The sequence below is a fragment of the Bombus flavifrons genome, chromosome 15, assembly GCF_040668555.2.
Source record: "Bombus flavifrons isolate JBK064 chromosome 15, iyBomFlav1_principal, whole genome shotgun sequence".
Classification (NCBI taxonomy): Eukaryota; Metazoa; Arthropoda; class Insecta; order Hymenoptera; family Apidae; genus Bombus; species Bombus flavifrons.
In genome coordinates, this window is record NC_138456.1 from 10,909,263 (window position 1) to 10,927,923 (window position 18,661).

General features: G+C 47.9%; 1 protein-coding gene across 2 annotated transcripts in view; it reads left to right on the top strand.

Moving 5' to 3' along the window:
* Positions 1-760: 760 nt before the first annotated feature.
* The window catches only part of orb2 (cytoplasmic polyadenylation element-binding protein orb2), a 55,925-nt gene continuing 38,024 nt past the window's right edge, over positions 761-18,661 (top strand). Inside the window, exons 1-3 of one of the 2 annotated variants that reach the window (XM_069128292.1) lie at positions 761-1,973; positions 2,507-3,684; positions 12,437-12,545. In XM_069128292.1, coding sequence (XP_068984393.1) covers positions 1,850-1,973; positions 2,507-3,684; positions 12,437-12,545 — 1,411 coding nt within the window. In that variant the 5' untranslated portion in view covers positions 761-1,849. The remainder of the gene's footprint in view (positions 1,974-2,506; positions 3,685-12,436; positions 12,546-18,661) is intronic. The other variant, XM_069128293.1, reaches the window with a different exon arrangement.

Here is an 18,661-nt window from a genome sequence, read left to right on the forward strand (position 1 = left end):
TTATCCATCTATGGCGTCTCCTATCTGTCATCCAATTTTTGGAACAGATATTATAATATAATACGTTGTCGATAGTTTGATAACAACATTATCGCCATTATCAGCGGTCTATTCCGATTGGCTGAATTCTAATCGACGAATAATAAGATCCCCGTTTCATCGATAAAGATTACAATTCGTTGGAAGAACGAAACGTTCTCGTTTTATTACGCGAAGTACAAGAATTTCGAACGAGTCTTAGAACGCGCACTTATATCGTTCATGGTTAGACGCGCTTAACCTTAAATCAACGAATGAATGTTGCAAATGTACAGTGATATGATATGTTACAACAGTCGGGTTATTTATCTCTGTCGGTAAGTACACAGGCACGTTCCGCAACTGAAGGCGGAAAGGTAAGTCGAAGAGAAAGGTAACAGAGGAAGGGGAGGAACCAAGGCGCTCGCGTCGAGCAGGTATTTGAAAATTCAGGTGAATTCACGGGGGAGGCCGCGAAGCCTAGTGTATGGTGCCGTGCGAAGAAAGGGAGGGTAAATGAAAAGGATCGGATGAACAACGACGAGGATGGTTTTCGTTGGCGACCTCGGTAGCGGTGGTGGAGTCGATGGCGACGGTAGTAACGGTAGTGGAAGTGGTAGCGGTGAAGGCGGTGGAAGCGGCGGCTGCGGCGGCGGCGGCGGCGGCGGCAGCTCGAAGGCGAACGTGAACGCGCGTGCGTGAGCGACGTCGCCGCGCGACGCAGCAGCGACGTAGCGACGACGACGTCGACGAGGACGAGGACGAGGACGAAGCGGCGGCCGAAGATCGCCGAGCGGACGGCTACGCGGAGAGACTACGGCTGGCATGGTGTGGGCCGCAGCACGGCCACAGTGTTCCAAAAGTCGGCACCACGCACGAATCGTGTTACGCGCGACGCAGAGCCACCAAGCTGCGTCGTCGAATCGCGCTCGGCTGGCCTCCGATCGAGTGCTCCGTCGAGCGCAGCCAGGGAACGCGAGTAACCAACAGCTGGCTGCTGTCCGATTAGAGATCGATCGAATCGACGACGACGACGACGACGAGGGCCGGAGAACTCGAGGCTCTGCTTGCGTAGAATCGTCAGCTACGGAGACGACGACGACGTCTTATCGTTGTAGAAGATCGTGACACGTGAACGAACAGAAGCAGTGCCGTGGGCAAACGATAAACCGCGAGTGATCATAGTACTCGAATCGCCAATGAGAAGCAGCGCTAGCTCGAACGAAGACAAGCCGAGACGACGGTAAGTTCGGGCCGCATCGTCGATAGGACGCGCGGAATCACGGTGAAGAAGACGAAAAGAAGAAAGGGTTGGCGAAAAGGAAACAAGTTGGTCCGGTTCGGCGATAGTATTGGAGTCAAACGAGCGCGGAACCGTGGAACCGGGGAATCGTGGAACCGGGGAACCGTGGAACCGGGGAATCGTGGAACCGGGGAACCGTGGAACTAGCGGAGATCTCCCTGGCGCGCGATACGCACAGTGGCCGTACGTCGTGAGTCGTGCGTCGCGAGTCGCTCGACGACTGGGTCGAGCGATCGGTAATCGGGAGAATAGTCGCGATTAACGAGAACGCGAGTGTGTCGAACAGCGATACGCGCGCTGCTTCTCGCGCGGTGAATTTCGACGCTGAACGAAACGAAACGATCGCCTATCCTTATTGCCGAGATTCTGTGTTTAGTGATAAAACGCGTATTCGCAGTGTGCCGCGTACACGATACGCAACGATCAACGACGACCACGACGACCACGACGATCACGACCACGATCCCGGCCTCGTTTCGCGTAGTACTACGGTGGAGTGTGTGTGCGTGCCTCTATGGGTGAGCGTGTATGTGTGAAACGCGGCTGAAGGAATCGACAAATAGTCGCACTGCAAGACGGAAGGTCGCGTTGCTTCGCGCGTATACTTGGGAGAATTCCAACTGGATAAATTCGTCGTATATTCGTGAAAAGGGTAAATTATGCACGCCGGAAGCGGCTGAAAAATACCGGAAAAAGACGTTAGACACCAACGAACGAACAAACGTCGTATGGACGGTAGTTTCGCGCGAACGACGATGGTCATCTCATCGAGCGGGCGGTCGTTCGATAACTAGCAGAATGCTACGGAAGCAAAGTTGCTGGGAAATTACACGGGCGCGACGCGTCTTTGTCGTAGTTTAGCTCGGTTTCCACGTTATTTGGCGAACTGTCGTGTGCAAAAAAAAAAAAAAAAGAAAAAAGGGAAAGAGCAGGAAGGAAGGAATCGAGGAAAACGGCGAAAATAAGAGAAGCCAAATATCGGTGTAGTTCGCACAGCTTCCGGGCTTCGTGGGTGTTTTTACGCGTACGCCGTGGATCGATAGTTGTCTCGCGAGCTCTGGTCGACGGGTGGTCGACGACGTCCGTGCCGACAGCCAACGACTCGATTTATCTCGAATCACAGGGCGAATTTTCGAAAGCGAATCGGCAAACACAGATTCTAAAAGAATCCGTATTGTTCGACAGGGGGATCCAAAAGGAGTTGGTCGGCGAAAGGGACCTCGATACGATCGACAGGATACTCGTGGATCTTGGAACCCTGGCGATTTATGGGGGACTTTAGCGCGACCAGCCTCTTCTCCAATAGTTTGTCCAGCACGACGAAATCTTCGATCGGTAGCAATACCGCGAGTTCCGGTGTAACCGTAACGACATCAACGATGCAGGACGATCTGTTGATCGAGAAACAAGCCAGTGGCAAAGCAGCGCCGCTATCGCCCAGTACCGGCCTGGAGGCCGTCGCTGGACTAGAAAAGGCGAAAGACGCGGTCGAGGTCGAGAGTATCGCTATCACGCCGACGACGCCCTCCTCTACAGAGAAAGAGATCGCCTGTAGCACCAGCTCGGCGCTTCAGAGTTTTTCCGAAGCGGCCAGAGTGCCGAGCTTGTGGTCATCCGCTCCGGATGACACCGGTCTTCACGCGTTACCGGTCAACGGATCCATCGCAGCGTTTCAGAACTTTCCGACCGGTGGTCCGACCGGGTTGTTCGCTGGTACCGGTCCAACCGTTTCGGCTGGTACGCGTCGCGCTATCACAGCTAGTCACAATTTCCCGCAACAGCACGGTAACGCGACCGCTGCAACTACGAGACACGGACTTCAGGTCTCGTCCGCTCAACAACAGCAACAGCAGCAGCAGCAACAGCAGCAGCAGCAGCAACAACAACAGCAGCAACCGCCGCAACAACAACAGCAGCAGCAACAACAGCAGCATCAACAACAACCTACAGCCACCTCGCATCCGGGAGTTTACCTACCTGGCAAAGGTTACGCGGCTTGGTCCGGTGGCCCGCAAGCGCCTCAACAATGGAGCGCTGGGCCGCAAGCTGCGGCGGTCGCGAGTCCCGGCCTTTCGCCCTGGAATCGCGGCAGATCGGTACCGAACCTTCCTCCCCTGCACTCGTCCCTGCACGCCGCTGCTGCGGTCGCGGCAGCTGCCGGGCTACAGGGCAGGAAACCGAGTCCTACGTTTCCCGGTCATCCGGGACCAGCGGCTCATCCCTCCTGCATCAGCCCCGTGAAATTTCGAAGAAGCACCTCGTATCCCGGAAAAGGCAACATGTATCCGCCTCAACCTGCGCCAACCTTCGAAGTTACCACCGCCGAGGACAGAGATTTGCTACAGCTGCCGCCGTTTCAGCAGGTTAGAATCTTTATTTTTTCCTTTCGCTTCTATTCTTTTACTTCGAATTACTCCGAATTATCCGACTTGGGATTAACCCGTAAGACTCGACCTAAGAATACGTCGATCCAACGTCTCTGCCGGGATCGTCGAGCGTCTTAAGTTCAACGAAGGAGCGCGATCTTGTCGATTCCAGAGCGAATGGAGTTTTTATTCCGTTATCGATCGTTCACCACCTACGAGAAAGGTTACCGTAGCGGTATATGGTTCGCTCGAAAAAGTATATACCGGTAGCTTTAGCTTCCGCAGTTTCGTTGGTGCACGCATTCGATGCCAGGTTATGCAACTGCTTCGAGACATGCATTTAAATTTAGACGGTACAACGGCTGTTTGAACGGTTTGCTCGCTGTGAACGGTGCGACATCGTTGTTCTTAAACGGAACGTTTCGTTCTTCGAAATTCGAGAAAAAATTCCGAAACGTGGTTCGATCTACTTCGAAACCAACCTAAACCTCGTCTAAATCTATTCCGATTCTCGACTCTGGTCGGTTTCGCCTATCAACGATCGAGAATTCGTTCTTTCTCCAGTTTTTCCACTCGTTTCGTCGTTCGTGCTGGCCCAACCTAGCTACCATGAAACGCGAAATGTACGAAGGTGTGAGAGGTTAGGATGGCGCGTAATGCGCGAAAGCATTCGTAAAATATCGGCTAACAACCAAACGCATCGTTGACGTAACTTTGAAATCGAGTTTACATTATTTAAAAAGAAACGGAGAGAACTTTTCCGATGTACTTATTTTGTTATTGATGTCTGACCTAATTCCTTTCCTGCGTGGCAGCTCGAACAGCTCAAACAGTGTCTAGCAGAAGTTTAAGCTCAGCTATTTTAGCCACTTGTCAAAAATAGACCTGCATACTATCCGGGAGAAATGGCGGATTCTGTTATGCGAGCTATTACCCTTCGCGCATCTTCTTCGACGGTTATATTTAAATTATATGCATTATGATACTTATAAATTCTGTACTCGTGTTTTCTACATCACGTACGAACAAACGAAATGGAAAGAAAGAAACGAGAAGAACGGGCCATAGCCGAACGAAAGGGTGAAATATCGTAACGTAAGGATAGCGTGTAAGATTAATTTCGTTCGTCGTTAGGTCCGTCGTTTGGTATAGGAAGGTTCTCCTAATCAGTACCAGGCATCGTAATCCAATTACAACTTATACGAAACCTAGTTAAAATCGAGGTTCGCGGTATTGTTTCGAGTACGTCGGAAGACGCTTTGGAATTGGTTGCTTTCTTGAACAATATGTATAATTATCTGTATATTTACATTCGTCACGATCGATTCGTTCATTCTTCGTGTTGGCGTATTTCGCGACATTGTTCTCGATAAGTACGCGTGACGTGCATTTGTTGTACGTAACGCCGTACGTTCGTGCTGTCTGTTTTACGGCTCTAGATATCGACCGTATTCTACGTGGAAACTTCTGCTCGATCAGTTTTTAGCGATCGATCGTATCGGTATGCTGATATTTACCGAAAGGTAATAACGTCGTATTTTCATCAAAATATCATCCCTCCGCGTTTGCCGCGTTTATCAATTGGGCGCGTTCGAACCAAATATACCTACGCACGATGAAACGGATAGAAGAAGAAATCGATGCTGAAACAAACGTCGTTCGTTAAAGGGCAAAACTAGATGCACACGCGATAATCCGATCGTCGGATATAGGAATCTACGTGGGACGTTCGGACGTCCGCTTTCCTCCACTATGATCATCTCTCTTCTATCGTGACCAGCTAATAAGTAATTTGCTTTGTAATTCGTGAAACTAGATTACGAATTTTCCAACCACGAAATGTATCACCATAATAGTTCCACTACTATACACACTATGGAATATAGAATATAGCATCATAGAATTTCTATTCTTCTATAATATTTTATCACAGATGTAACTTTTGCTCGATAAAAGTCTGACTAACGCGTTAATATTCGTAAATGTAATTATCGTAATCCAGTAGCGTGTGTAGGTCACCGTAGTTGAAACATATATTTCGTCATTAATTTTACCAGTTCTTACATAATACCTGCTCGCTAATTAAAATAACCCTAGCATAGGCTTCGTTTCGTTCTCGGATCGTTGATATTTTTTCTTCCCGGGTCTCAGATACACCACGTTTCCTCGTTCTTTCCTTGTCGCGTTAAACGCTGTAACGACGTCTCGTAATATTCAACGAGTTGAATTATTCCGTATGCGATAGAATTTTAAGGCGAATTTAAGTGGAAGTTTAGAAGGTGATCGGAATAGCGCTGCTACCGTACTCCGTATCTACCCGTAAAATAGACGATAAGAAAAAAGCTGGCTGTGGGTAGTCGATCGAAAGGAGGTTGTACACTAAGCTGGCAATGTGGCAATATACGGCGATACGCGAACGAAGCGATTCGTCGAACGCAACGGAGTGAAAAAATACTCGGGCTCGAAGTCCGATAACTCGTCGGTCGTCATTCACCTTGGAAGCGAATCGGGGCACGTGCTCGTAGACCGGCTGGCCAGCCAGAGCCAGAGCAGCAAACCAATCGAAGACGAGCACCGATTACGCCTTGCGTCTCTCTATTTACGCGTGCGCCCGATTTACGCGTGCGTTTTCCCCTAAATTCTCCGCGGCTCTTTTGCTTAAAACCAGGCAGCGGATCTTGCGTTCGAGGGTCACGGGAAAACTAGGCCAAGTTCCGACCACGAGTTTGGCCAACGAGCCGATCGAAGCCAGCGTCGATTCGAAAAACGTTAAACGCGCGACAAGATAAAGTTTTTTATTGACTTTACCTTGACGCAGTGCCGTTACACAGCGGCGTCCGTGTACGTATATCGTTATATATATATATATATCGTTACGAAACACGTGTACTACTCTGACGAAACGAAAATGCAAGCAGCGCCGGCCCTATCTACTCGATAATTCTTCCATAAGTACTTCCATGCTATCACGATTGTTTCGCAACCGTGTTATGCGCCAACGAAACCAAGAAATCGTGTATCAGCGTCTATTCGTGTTTTGGTATTTAACCAGTATCACAACGTAGTACGCGTATCAAAATGTAGGCGGAGACGCGTAACATCTGGTACGCCAAGTGCACACCGATAGAAAAGAACAGGCGGGAAACTTGATAAAAGACGATTTCGGTTAATCGGTCGACAGGCTCGGGTTAGTTGGGAATACGCAATCCCGTGGAATCGTCTGGTTTATAAAAATCCTGTCTATGAAATCGTACGCAGAAATGTCGGTAGCTTCGATACACGCCACGTTCTAGCTAAAAGCGTTAATCGCGTCGCGTCGTGGCCGAGAGTTTTCGCCAATTCGTCCTTGAAACAAACGCTAAACCAAGAACGTTAGGGGTCGCCATATCGAAAGGTGCGATACCGATAGCCGGCGCAACGGGATGCAATCATCGCGAGTTAGGTTGGCATCCGCGAACCAAGACGCAACGACGATCTTTTTCGACTAATTCCGGTGACGCGGTAATATATCCGGACGTTAACCCAATTTAAGATCCCTCCTATTTGAATTCGGGACTGCGCCGGTGCGGAGTGACCCGACCCGGTATGAGGTTTATAGGTCAGTCCGGTTTCGCGCGATATAGATTTTTCGCGAGCCAGAGCTCGACGGTGTCCCGCCCGTTGCGACCTCCTCGGAATCCACGCGTGCACCATCGACCGACTCTCTTTGTCCACTCGCCGAATCCAAATCCACAGCCACGTCCACTTCTTTCTTTCTTTCTCATCACGAGCGCGCACTTAGAGGACCGATACGATGAAAAATTATGAAGCTCGTATCGATCGGTTGCGTTACACAAGCTCGCAGCTTATGTAATAAAATACGGCAAACTGCAAGGCGCGCGACCCTGCGGCGCTGCCAGAGGGTGTGCGCGAAACTACCCGCTATCGAACGCAACGGCCGACGTTACGCCGTTACTCCTCCGTCGTTACCATCGAAAACACGGAACATAGCTTTTTCGAATCGAAGCTTTCGCCTGTAAACCGTGTCCTCGACTCTCGACCGATCCGTAGAAACGACAACGTTATTTCGCTCGCCAAACTCACTAACGTGTCTCGTCAGCTAGCGTTCTACCTTCGTTGTTATCAAAAATACACGGTGTTTTTCTAATCACGACAACGTATCGAGATAGAGAATAAATGTACGTCTTAATTACGAAAATAATGGAACGATACTTTTAAGAATAGAAACGATCGAAGATCGAATCCAAATTGGGAGTTTCTCTTCGTGCTATCTCTTTGCGACAAATACATTTACGAAGATAAGCTCTGTATTTTGAAACGTTAATATTAATCGCGTATCTAGATATTGCGCAGAAAGTTAGCGAGTTCTCGGTTACCGAGAAGCTCGTATAAAGGTATCAGAATCGAACGATGGAGAGAAAGCGTGGTTAACCTTGCACACTTTATCGGCTAAAAACGCCATGTTCATATATATATATTTATATATATATATATCTCGTCGATAAATGGTAATTTTGCAATTAAGCAGAAACTGGACGAGGGTGTAGATTGCTGAGGACGAGCAGACGCGCACTGAACAGAGCGAACATCGACGGCAGCGCTCTACCTTTTCCGCCCTTCTGTCGCCATCAATTTACCCTCACCATCGACTGCTTCCACCCCGTCCTTTCCCTCTTCTCTTCTCTCCTCTTCTCTTCTCATCGCATCTTCTTTTCTCTTCTTTACCTACCTCCACTTTTTGAATCCCCCCTTTTTCTCTCTTTCTCTCTTGGAAGGCTGCGGTGCTCCTTGGCGTGTCTCGCTTCGTCTTACCGTGCCCTGCCGTGCCATGCCATGCGGTGGCGTAGCGCGCTCTGCCGCACCTCTGCTCAGCCCGTTTCCACCGACGGTGACCTAGTTCGCGACAGGCCGCTGGAATCGTTTCTTCCGCACATGCCTCGGGATCCAGGTTACACCAAGCTTGTGCCTCGCCGCCTCGCTCGCTCACTCTGGTCTATTCGAATACGAAACTTCGATCAACAGCGTGGATTTTCAGCCAAAATTTGATCAATAGCATCGACCGCTCCAGTTTTAGCGACATCGGTCGTCAAAATTTTGCTTAGCAGCGTCAATCGTCAAAATTTTACGCGGAACCTTCGATTCTCAAACTTTTCCTTCGAAGGAATCTTGATAATCGTCGATTATCAAGATTTTACTTAAAAGCGTCGGCAGCTAAATTCTATATAGTAGCAAGGATGCATTTTCCTTCGCTTAACGACACAGTCTCCGAATTTCAACGTTGCTTCTGTCGATTTCGGCGATATAGCAGGTGCTTCGACGCTCTGTATCGCGTTCTCATTCGTTGCGAGGATTCTCTCTCGGTTCAACACGGTCTGCGTCTCGTCACCGACGTAACAAAGCGATAATTGTTTCTTACATGGGTGCACGCGGTCTAATGGATGTCCCGAGGAAGACAGAAGCGAGGAAAGGGTTACGCGCTTTCGCGCGTCGTCCAGGTGGAATATAGTCGCGTCGCGCGCGTTCGAGAAAAAGAAGAGCGCGTTTTAGAGGATAGGAGGCGTCGGGGCGCGGCGAATTACGCGCGTCTGGTTCGTCGAGCGAAAGAAAAAGAGATTGCACGAGTACAAAACACGCGTAGAACAACGGCCGCGAGAACGGTCGCGTCTAGACCGGCGGGATGCACGGAAATGGCGGAGCCGAAGATGTATACGCGTTTGAATACGTGTACGCGCGTATACACTCGCTAACAATCCCTTTCACGCTTCTCTCCCTTTATAAAACCCACCCCCTTGCGTGATCTTTCTCTCTTCTCCTGAACGCTCCGAAATTCTCCACGCAAGAGCGTCGTCGTCGTCGTCGTCGTCCTTGCCATGCTTCTACGACGACTCTTTGTTCGTTGGCTCGCAGCATCCTCGTCTCGGAGGGAACGACGAGGCCAACTTGTACATCTTAGCAGCGATTTATATTTAAGTTACGCAGGAGATGATATCGTTCGGTCGTATTTATGGTAACGAGTAATTAAATTCGATAGGAAGGAGCTAGCGCGGCATAAGACGAAGGACGTGGCAGCATTTTGCGGGTCGTAATCATTGGAAGTAGGCCAACGTTGTCGCGAGTACACACCCTGCGATCGTATAGCGCAGAATCCTAGTTCGAATCTGCTCCGTCTGCGACAAACTGCTGCGCGGTCGTGGCGCATTCTCTTTGTTCTCTGGTTCAATCGTTAGAGCGAACTTTAAACACGAACAGATTAGAAAAATTAACGTTCCGCGCTAGTCGCAAAACGATATTTGCTTTCGCTCTTGAATCGAAACGAATCGACTAACGCGCATCGACTAACACTCTGTATCGTTCCCTTTTTCGTTTCTTTCAGGACACGCGACTCTCTCTCTCTCTCTCTCTCTCTCTCTCTCTCTCTCTCTTCATTATATCGTATCTACGTTCTATTTACGCTACAACTAGAACAATTCTCATAAAAATTTCATAGATTCACGGTGACGCGTTCTTACCGTGACTAGTAGGATCTATGTATTCTTAATAATCGTTATTTTTTCGGAAAATATGAAACCAGGTGTTCCATATTTCTCAAGATTTGCGTCTACGCGATAAACTGACCGCGATATCGCGCATTAAATAACATCTCTGTACTCGTCTCGCGAAACGTACGGAAGAAAACAAAAACATAACCTAAAAACACTAACCGATCGAAGCTAAAGTAGAGGGTAAAAAGGGAAGAAAAGGAATGTATAGGTAAATGGATAAGCAAAGTTAAGAGGAGAAGCAGAGGGGTAACAAGTGGAATAGGGGTGGTACAGTGATGGAGCCTGCACGGAGGTTGCTGTCGACGCCCTGCCGTCGCTTCCTGGTTTCCCTATATTGATTTTCCAGCGTGCCTGCGTTAGACGGAAACGGAGCGACACGGCCAGAGGGAGAGGAAAGGTTGCTCTGCGCTTGTGCTTGCACACGGATGTGTGCGCGTGCACGGAAATCGGCTAGCAGGGTGCTCGTGCGTCCATTCGTGATTCGCGCGTTTGGGGATGTGTGGGTGAGCGTGTGCGCGCGCATCTCAGTCACGTTTGCAGCAATGTGTGGGCGGCCTTAAAACCAAAGAAGGGGAACTAGGTTGGAACACGGCAGTGTTAGAGAGTCGGTGTTCACGTAGGAGGGTGGAGAAAATACACCTCAGAGTTGCAGGTAATACGAAGAAGACTCGAATGCGAAAAAAGTGGGGCTACCTTTGCACCTTTCGCCCTGCACCAACGAACAACGATAGAGAAATATACGTGCTATATGCACACTGCACGGTGTACAGAAATGCGTGGACACTTGTCTATTTCTGTCAAGATATACTTTAATTAACAAAGCACGAAGTATTTGACTTTTACGATCACCGTGTCTACGTTTAAGAGGATACTACGATCCGATTAAATCGACTTTTCAAAGTCGGCAAAGTCGGTTCTTTAAGCTTGTAAAATTATTTCGTCACTCGACGAACACTTTGTCTTCGGATTCTTGGCATAACGTAACATTGGATCGAGAGAATTAATTCGTACGCGCTGGGTTGTAACGTGTATTTGCCAGAGCAAGTAAACAAAATAGGGTGAATTTACGTCGCAGCTCGATGTTCGATAATATTCGCGTGCTTTTTAGCTCGATTCTCTCTTTCGCATATTTTAGGATCCTTCTTTCCGTTCTTGAATACTTTCGCTAGCCGCCTATTACTCACGATCGACCGATCGATCGATCGAACGAACGTTAAATACCGACGTTCAGAATAGACATTACCTTTGACTTTATAGCGATAGACGCGCGATGCCCGGTTGGTTAAAGTTTCGACTAAACGAATTCCCTATTTCGCGGAGCGGTTCGTGGAAATGAAATAAACAGCGCATTCTGCTATGAAACGAGTTCAGTAGTAAAGGACGACGCGTGGTCGGACGCTTCACGATCGATTCGCTTCCGAATGATTCTAGGACGCGTGTAATCGTTGCTTTTCCTCCGTTAATCGTTACGTCATTTTCTCAGGCGCGTCGTGCATTCACGGTCAACCAATATTCGCAATAATAAACCTTCTATTAGACGTTTCTTCCTTTTTCAATAAATACGACTTAAACGTCGAAGCCTGTTTATTCGAATGCCGATCTTTGCTGTGACCAGCGGCCCTTTTTGACCGAAGCCTTAGGAAGGAAAGCGCAGGAAGCCAGACGATACAAAACTGACGTATTCTCTCAATGACAAGCGTAATCTCTGAAACAAAGAATTTCCTTTCTATCTAAAAGCAGGGACCTTAGACTACGTCAAGCTAAATCGTTCGTTTGCGCGTAACCTTCTCCGAGGAAACTAGACTCGAACCCATAACTTTGCTTCTTTTCTCATCTCCCTCGTCCTTCCTTTTCTTCTTGTCTTTGGTTACTCTATTCATCGGTGAGCACGACATCGCTGCCGGGTAAGTTTTCCATCGAGGTACTCGTTCGTCCTCAAAAGCCCTTTCTCCACGAGAGAGGCTCGTTTCGATGAAACGCGATAACGAGAGACGGTGAAAAATTAAAATTCCTTCGCTGTAGAAATTGCGAATCGAGCGAACGTCTCGTAAGTCGAGTTTGCGAACGATCGGTTTCCCGTAGTTGGCGAAACATTCGAAACGATTCGTCGGCCCCTTCTTACGACCTGTTACTAAATAAATGGATAAACCGTCCGATTTCCCGCCCGATGCAAGCTAAATAACAAACAAATTTCACTGTTTTTGCAGGATCGTATGACGACAAATGGAAATTCACCGTTGGACAGTATGAGAACGTTGGAGCATTACTTGAGCGACATCATGCGAGGTACAGCGGATACCTCTGAACACGTGAAAGGTAAGTCGATTTTCCAATGCTCGTAATAAAACGTAGATTCGATGTTTCCGAGCTTCGCCGAATAGAAGACGCGATAATCCGCGAATACAAAGTTATCGTTCGAAGAGGTTGTAAAGTTTGTCATAAGAATCTAACGAAAGGTCTTCTCAAAATCGACTACACGAATCGACCAAATTTAGTCTTCGATGGATACAAACACAGTGGACAGAAAAACAGTGGAGGAAATACGGCAAGATTTGGACGACGGTGCGTAACGAAACAAGTTCTGGAACGTGCATAATGCGGTAAGATGGTCGATAGGCAAAGATGGAAAAATGAGACAACTAGCTTTCCGAGCAACGAGACCAACGAAACAGCCGCCGAACCGACCACTTAACGCAGACCAACCCTTCTCGGCACCCTCCACTCGACGCGACTCTACACACTTTACTCGCTCTATCCCGTACACTCTGTGCGATTCGACGCGACTGTATCTACACGTCCAGCTCGAGCTTCGCGAGCCAACATAGAGACCGAGCCGAAAGAAGTAGGAAGGAGACTGGCAAACGCTTTGCGTCTCGCGATGCTCTGCCTCTCGCTTCCCTTCTCGTTCGCGATCGCGCTTTCTTTCTCGCACCTACTCACCCTGTCTGCGAGCTCCGACACAACCCTCAGACAAGCGGTCTCGCGCCTACAGTCAAGGGCAAGGGTGGTATCGCGAGGCCTCTTCTTCCTTAGTGGTCCGTCTACACAGCGAAACCGTACGACGCCACCGACATCGACCACCGGAAGGACCAAACGCCCGACGTCGTCGCCAACACCCACGACGATACCGCGCTCGACTTCCCACAGCCACGGAATTTATTCGTACGTCTTAAAATCGACTACTCTGGTTGTTCCGGCATGGAAACGCGCGTGACAAGAGGATCCTTGCCAAGAAGCTTCGTAGGATTTAGCAGCTTCTGGAGAAAGTGACTCTCTTCGTTGACTCGTGTCGCCTTGGTTCTTCCAGGTCGATAAATTTGCCTTCCGACGATTATTTATTCACGACGAATTACGTCCTCCTTGCTCGATAATTTCGCAGCTAATAATATCGGTGAGTCGACGAGTGGCGAGTTACAGGTTATAGACTCGTCGAAACGACTCGTCGAGTTTTGCGACTGATGCGAGAGGCTTCGGAAAGATGAAACGATACACTGCGTACGAACGTAGCGGCAAGAACAGGCGTAGAAAAATATTTTGGCCAACCTACTTTGTTCGATCGCGTAATTATCGGCTCCCTCGGAGACCATCGGAGACGTCCTGCCTTTTCTTTTTAACTCGCCGCAAACCCTTATATAGCCGTAATTAAAATCTCTTCACGATCGAAATACCATCGGAAATAACGATCGGCCGGGGACAAGCTCGCGGTAACGAAGAATAGATCGCGACGATAATTTCCGATAGAAATTTACGCTTCGATAGAGGGCGGAGAGAAAGAGGATGGCTGGAAGAATAGAGGAGTTATAAGGAGTAACCCTTTCGCAAAACGGCGTCTAGTCGAAGATACTCTCGGGTGAAAAACGAATAATAGGGTTGAGAGCTAGGATGGGATAGCAAATCGCCGGAGTGCGAACCCGTCTTTATTCTAGAACAAAAACCTCTCTCCAGGCATTGTAAGGCTCCGTTGAGTGGGCGTGCTTACTACGGCGCCATCTTTAAAAGTGTCAGCATGGCACTTTAAACCACACCAGTAGGTCAAGTCTCGGAAAATCCGAGTGCAACCTCGAGACGGCAACGATAGTCGCCTGTATACACGTAGCGTCGCGTAGCCATCTTTCGGACCAAACGAAACACTCTTCGCGTCGTCCTTTGTTCTAACCGCGACGAGCGCGTTCCTCTTGCTAGATGCCGAGGGAAGGCGGAAGAATCACGGCTTAAATTCAAATATACGCGTATCAGCGGTCGCAATTATTCCAGCTTAAATTCGTGGTTCGGGTTCGCAGACTTCGTTACGAAAGCACGAAAGGAACGATCAAACGCACGTTAGAAGCTACATCGAGAGAACGATCACGCTACTCCGACTCTAACGATCGCGTGTTCCGAGTCGATAAGATCCTTTGGAAAATAAGCGGATCGATTTTGCGTTATCGCTGCGTTTTTATACTGCATCGCGTCGCACCGTGGTTAAACACGAACAATGCTTAAGAATAATTTCCTTCCGCTCGGTATTTTTACGGACCAAGATTTCTATCGATTACGGATGAAAACTATAACCCGTTTAAATCGGTTCGGCATCGTACGATGAAAACAATGTCCCGCGTGAGCGAACGTGTCCGATTGATAGGATCGCGTGCGCCCACTCGTCCAGATTATCTCACGGCGAGTAGCTAGCGGTTAACTAGCGGCCAACTTTCCGTCCTTGAACGACACGGGCTTTACGATTGCATTCTCTGACCTATATATCGCGCATACGTGTACCGTGTAATCGGTTAGTAACGCCGACGGGATTCATAGAGGGTGGTTTTACGCCGCGCTCCAGCCATCTAGGGTTTCATTGGATCGTGTTTTCTACCCCTCGTTCCCTTTCTATCTTCCGCACACCCCATCTCGCTGCTGCGAACAAACGCTACGCGTGTAATTGAAAAGGTGAATGGATAAAAAGGACACCGCGTAAATACGTAAATACTCGTGCGCTTCTACTCGAGATTCGATCTGCGAAGAAAACAAGAATTAATCTTGCCATGCAACCTTTCGTTCGCTTTTTCTTTTCTTTCTTTCTTTCTATTTTTTTTTTTTTTTTTTTACTCTTTCTCTTTCATCCCCTTCTTTATCAAAGACGATACGTAATTTAGTAGCGAGTTCTTACACTCGAGGTAAACTAGTGGTGCGACGATATCGTCAAGACTTTACGTATAGCATCGACGCTGTGAGATTTGGCAGCTTCGTGTTTTTAAATAGCAAGTTGACCCGGGATACAAATTTAATAACTGAAAACTAAATTATCTCGGAGCTACTAAATTGTTTCGTTCATAGACACACCGTGGATCCGTGTCATTAAGGATACGATCCTATCAAATCGCGAGATCGCGTCACAAGTGTGAAACAACCCTTACGTAAAAACCAGGCGGAATTGACGAAGAAACGAAGAGAATCGCAGAGCGTTTTCTTTACAGCTACTACGCTACGCGTTACAGCGTCGACACGAACGACATTCTCGTATCGATCCTGCTGAATCGACTCCACTGTCTTTCCGCGATTCTCGACCTTAATCCGTCCGGAAAAACGAAAACCAATTTCTCGTCTCAGCTAGGTGATAGAATCGAGCTCCGTTCATGGCGAAAAACCAGTAACGATCCTTTTGTTGCGTCGCATCGGCTACGAAGCTTTCGTCCGTTATGAAATGGCGCCGTGTAGACGCGATATTGGCCGAGAATATGCGACGATGTCTCGAGGATGCGGCCGCAGCTATCGATCCAAGTCCATGTAAAAAAAATGTTGCCAGGTGACCACGGCGAAGGTGAAACCTGCTCGTTCCAAATATTCGATTTGATCGAAGTTGTCCGATCGTTGGCGAATCGTTCGCATCTCGAGCAACACGGCCAATTATGATCGTGCTCGTTATCGCAGAAATATTGCTGCCACGTGTTTATCAAACTACCAAAAGTAGCAAACAATTTCCGAAATAGTATTCTCTCGTACGTCGCGGAGTACGATAAAGCGGTCGGGTGTGAATTAGAGATAATAATCTGAAAAATGAAGCTGACGTCCGATAAGACGGTAACGGTGCAAACAATAAGCGTATAAAGCGATAAGGTCCGACTGAAAATAGTATTCGGGTCGTGTGGAAGAAAAAAATTACTTTACCAACGAACAAACCCGACGATCCTCTCTCCTTTTTCCGTCTGATACGGTTCCTACTTTTCCTATAAGTTCCTGTCTCTCGGTATTCTCGTCGATAGTTTTGTATATTTAACTCGGAAAACGTGGCAAGTCCGAATACTATACGACTGCACACGGTACTGTACACCCCTATATACATATATGTAGAGGGGCTTTAGAAGTTAAAACGAAGAAACGAAGGAGAATGTAATATATTACGAGTAAGTTTCCGTTGCGAGAGAACCATACACGCTCGTCGATAAATAACGTATTCATACAGAGTCATAAATCCCGTGAATGACTCGTGGAATTCTCGAGTCATCGATACTTACCAATTTGTCAAGCAGTTTGCGTTCAATCCGTGGCGTTAATACCGACCGAGTATACGCGTGACGTGTTCTTTGAACGACACACAAACTGGAAAAGACGCGTACCGCCATCTCTAGGCGGCTCGTAAAAGGAATCGTAAGCGGCTCAGCATCGCGCAAGCGCACGCTGCGTTTCAAAATTTATTTACAAAGCGAATCTTCTCGATAATAGCGAAACGGTGCTAAGATTTAATCGAAATTACAATGTTTTCGAGTTGTCGATCCGTCAACGTTGGACGAGTTTATTAATCGAGCGTATAGACGTACGCGACTCGCGTCGTGTTTGATCTTCGATCCTCGATCTTTCGATCTCAGGTCATCGATCAACGTGGCGCTGCGTTGGATCGATCGTGTGTACCGCGGCGTAGCGAGCACGCTCCGTGGACTAAGCAAAAAAAGGTTTCTTTAGGAACGTTATACTCGGAGCTGACAGTGCAAAATGGCACAAGGGCTTATTTAAATTCGATCAGAATTGGCTGGTTGCCTATTGACCAACTGCCACCATCAGCCGCATTGCAGTGACCTGCAATGTTGCTCTTCGTACATCGTATTCGCGCAACGCAAAGGGACTTTCGACCGTCGTCACGCGCCTGTACGCTGGCGCACGAAAACGTTTGAACGCTCGCCGTAGAAAATTAGAATTCGTCAAAATATTTGATCATTAGTCGCGTTTCGTTACAAAACTAATAAAATTTCAAAATTTTTCGTATTTTAAGCACGCCATCGCTCTACGTTTCTACGACTGTTCGAATACTTTCGCGAGCCTCTGTACGCGCAATTTGTTTACCGCCATATCGCTCGATTACTCTTTCCATGTTTTTATGCATGTTGCGTACTATGTACAAGCTTTTTTTACCTTCTTATTTATAAAAGCACGCATTCTTTGGGTCTTTCGAGCGTGCTGCGTGTTACGTGGTGCGGCTTTATTTTATTTCCTTATTTATAAAAGATCGCATTCCTTGCATCGTTCGAGTAACTTTGTCCGCTTTGAAAGTCGATCTTTAGCTTCCACCGATTCGATCGTTCCTTTCTTGACCATGGACAAATTATAAATAAACACGCCAGCATCCAGCGTGGCAGTGGCGGTAATAGTAAGAACGGTAGCAGTAGCGAGCAACCCTTTGTATCTTCGGTTCCGTGCCATTAGCGACGTATATTTAAGCCGCTGTACATACTGTCGACGAAACAAAGCTCCGCAAATATCCTGAGGGACAAAAGGCTTACGTCAAAGAATAAAAAGGGTAAAAGGGTGCAAGAACGAGAGTGGATGAAAGCGGTTGGCGGGCGAACGAACGAGCGACACGCGCGATCGCTGATGCTACTCGCTCGGGGACACCTAACAGACTCTTTTCTCGTCCTTGCACTTGTAGCCTATCAAGCTTGCATTTTCCGTCTTACGTCGCTCTTTAATTCCTACGCAATTACGCGTCTATGGTATTTGACATTTTATTTCCTGATCATCGGCGAGATAAAGCGACGAAAGAAAGAAACGGTACAGCTTGATTCGCTGCTATGTAATATCTACCATCCATCGATAATTCTTATTTATCGAAGCGTGAATCGAAACGATCCTACCGACGGCAATTAAATATTTTTTGTCGTCTCTTGAAAATTATTCTTCCGAACGAACGTCATTATTCTCCGTCTATTTCCTCTCTCTCTGTATCGCTTTCGACCGCTGTCGGTCGAGCGACTTCGACTACCCCCGTGCTCCTTCCTCCATTCATAGACTCGATTGATTTCAAACGCACAGTTTTCGAAACAATTAAGCGAACAAATGCCTTCGTATTTGTAGCAACTCACCGTTCGCAAATACTTCTCCGATGACTAGCGTCTTTCTATATTTATGCAATAGGTCGTACGGAAAAGCGTCGTTCGTCGTAAGATACACAAGTCTATAGGGAGAAG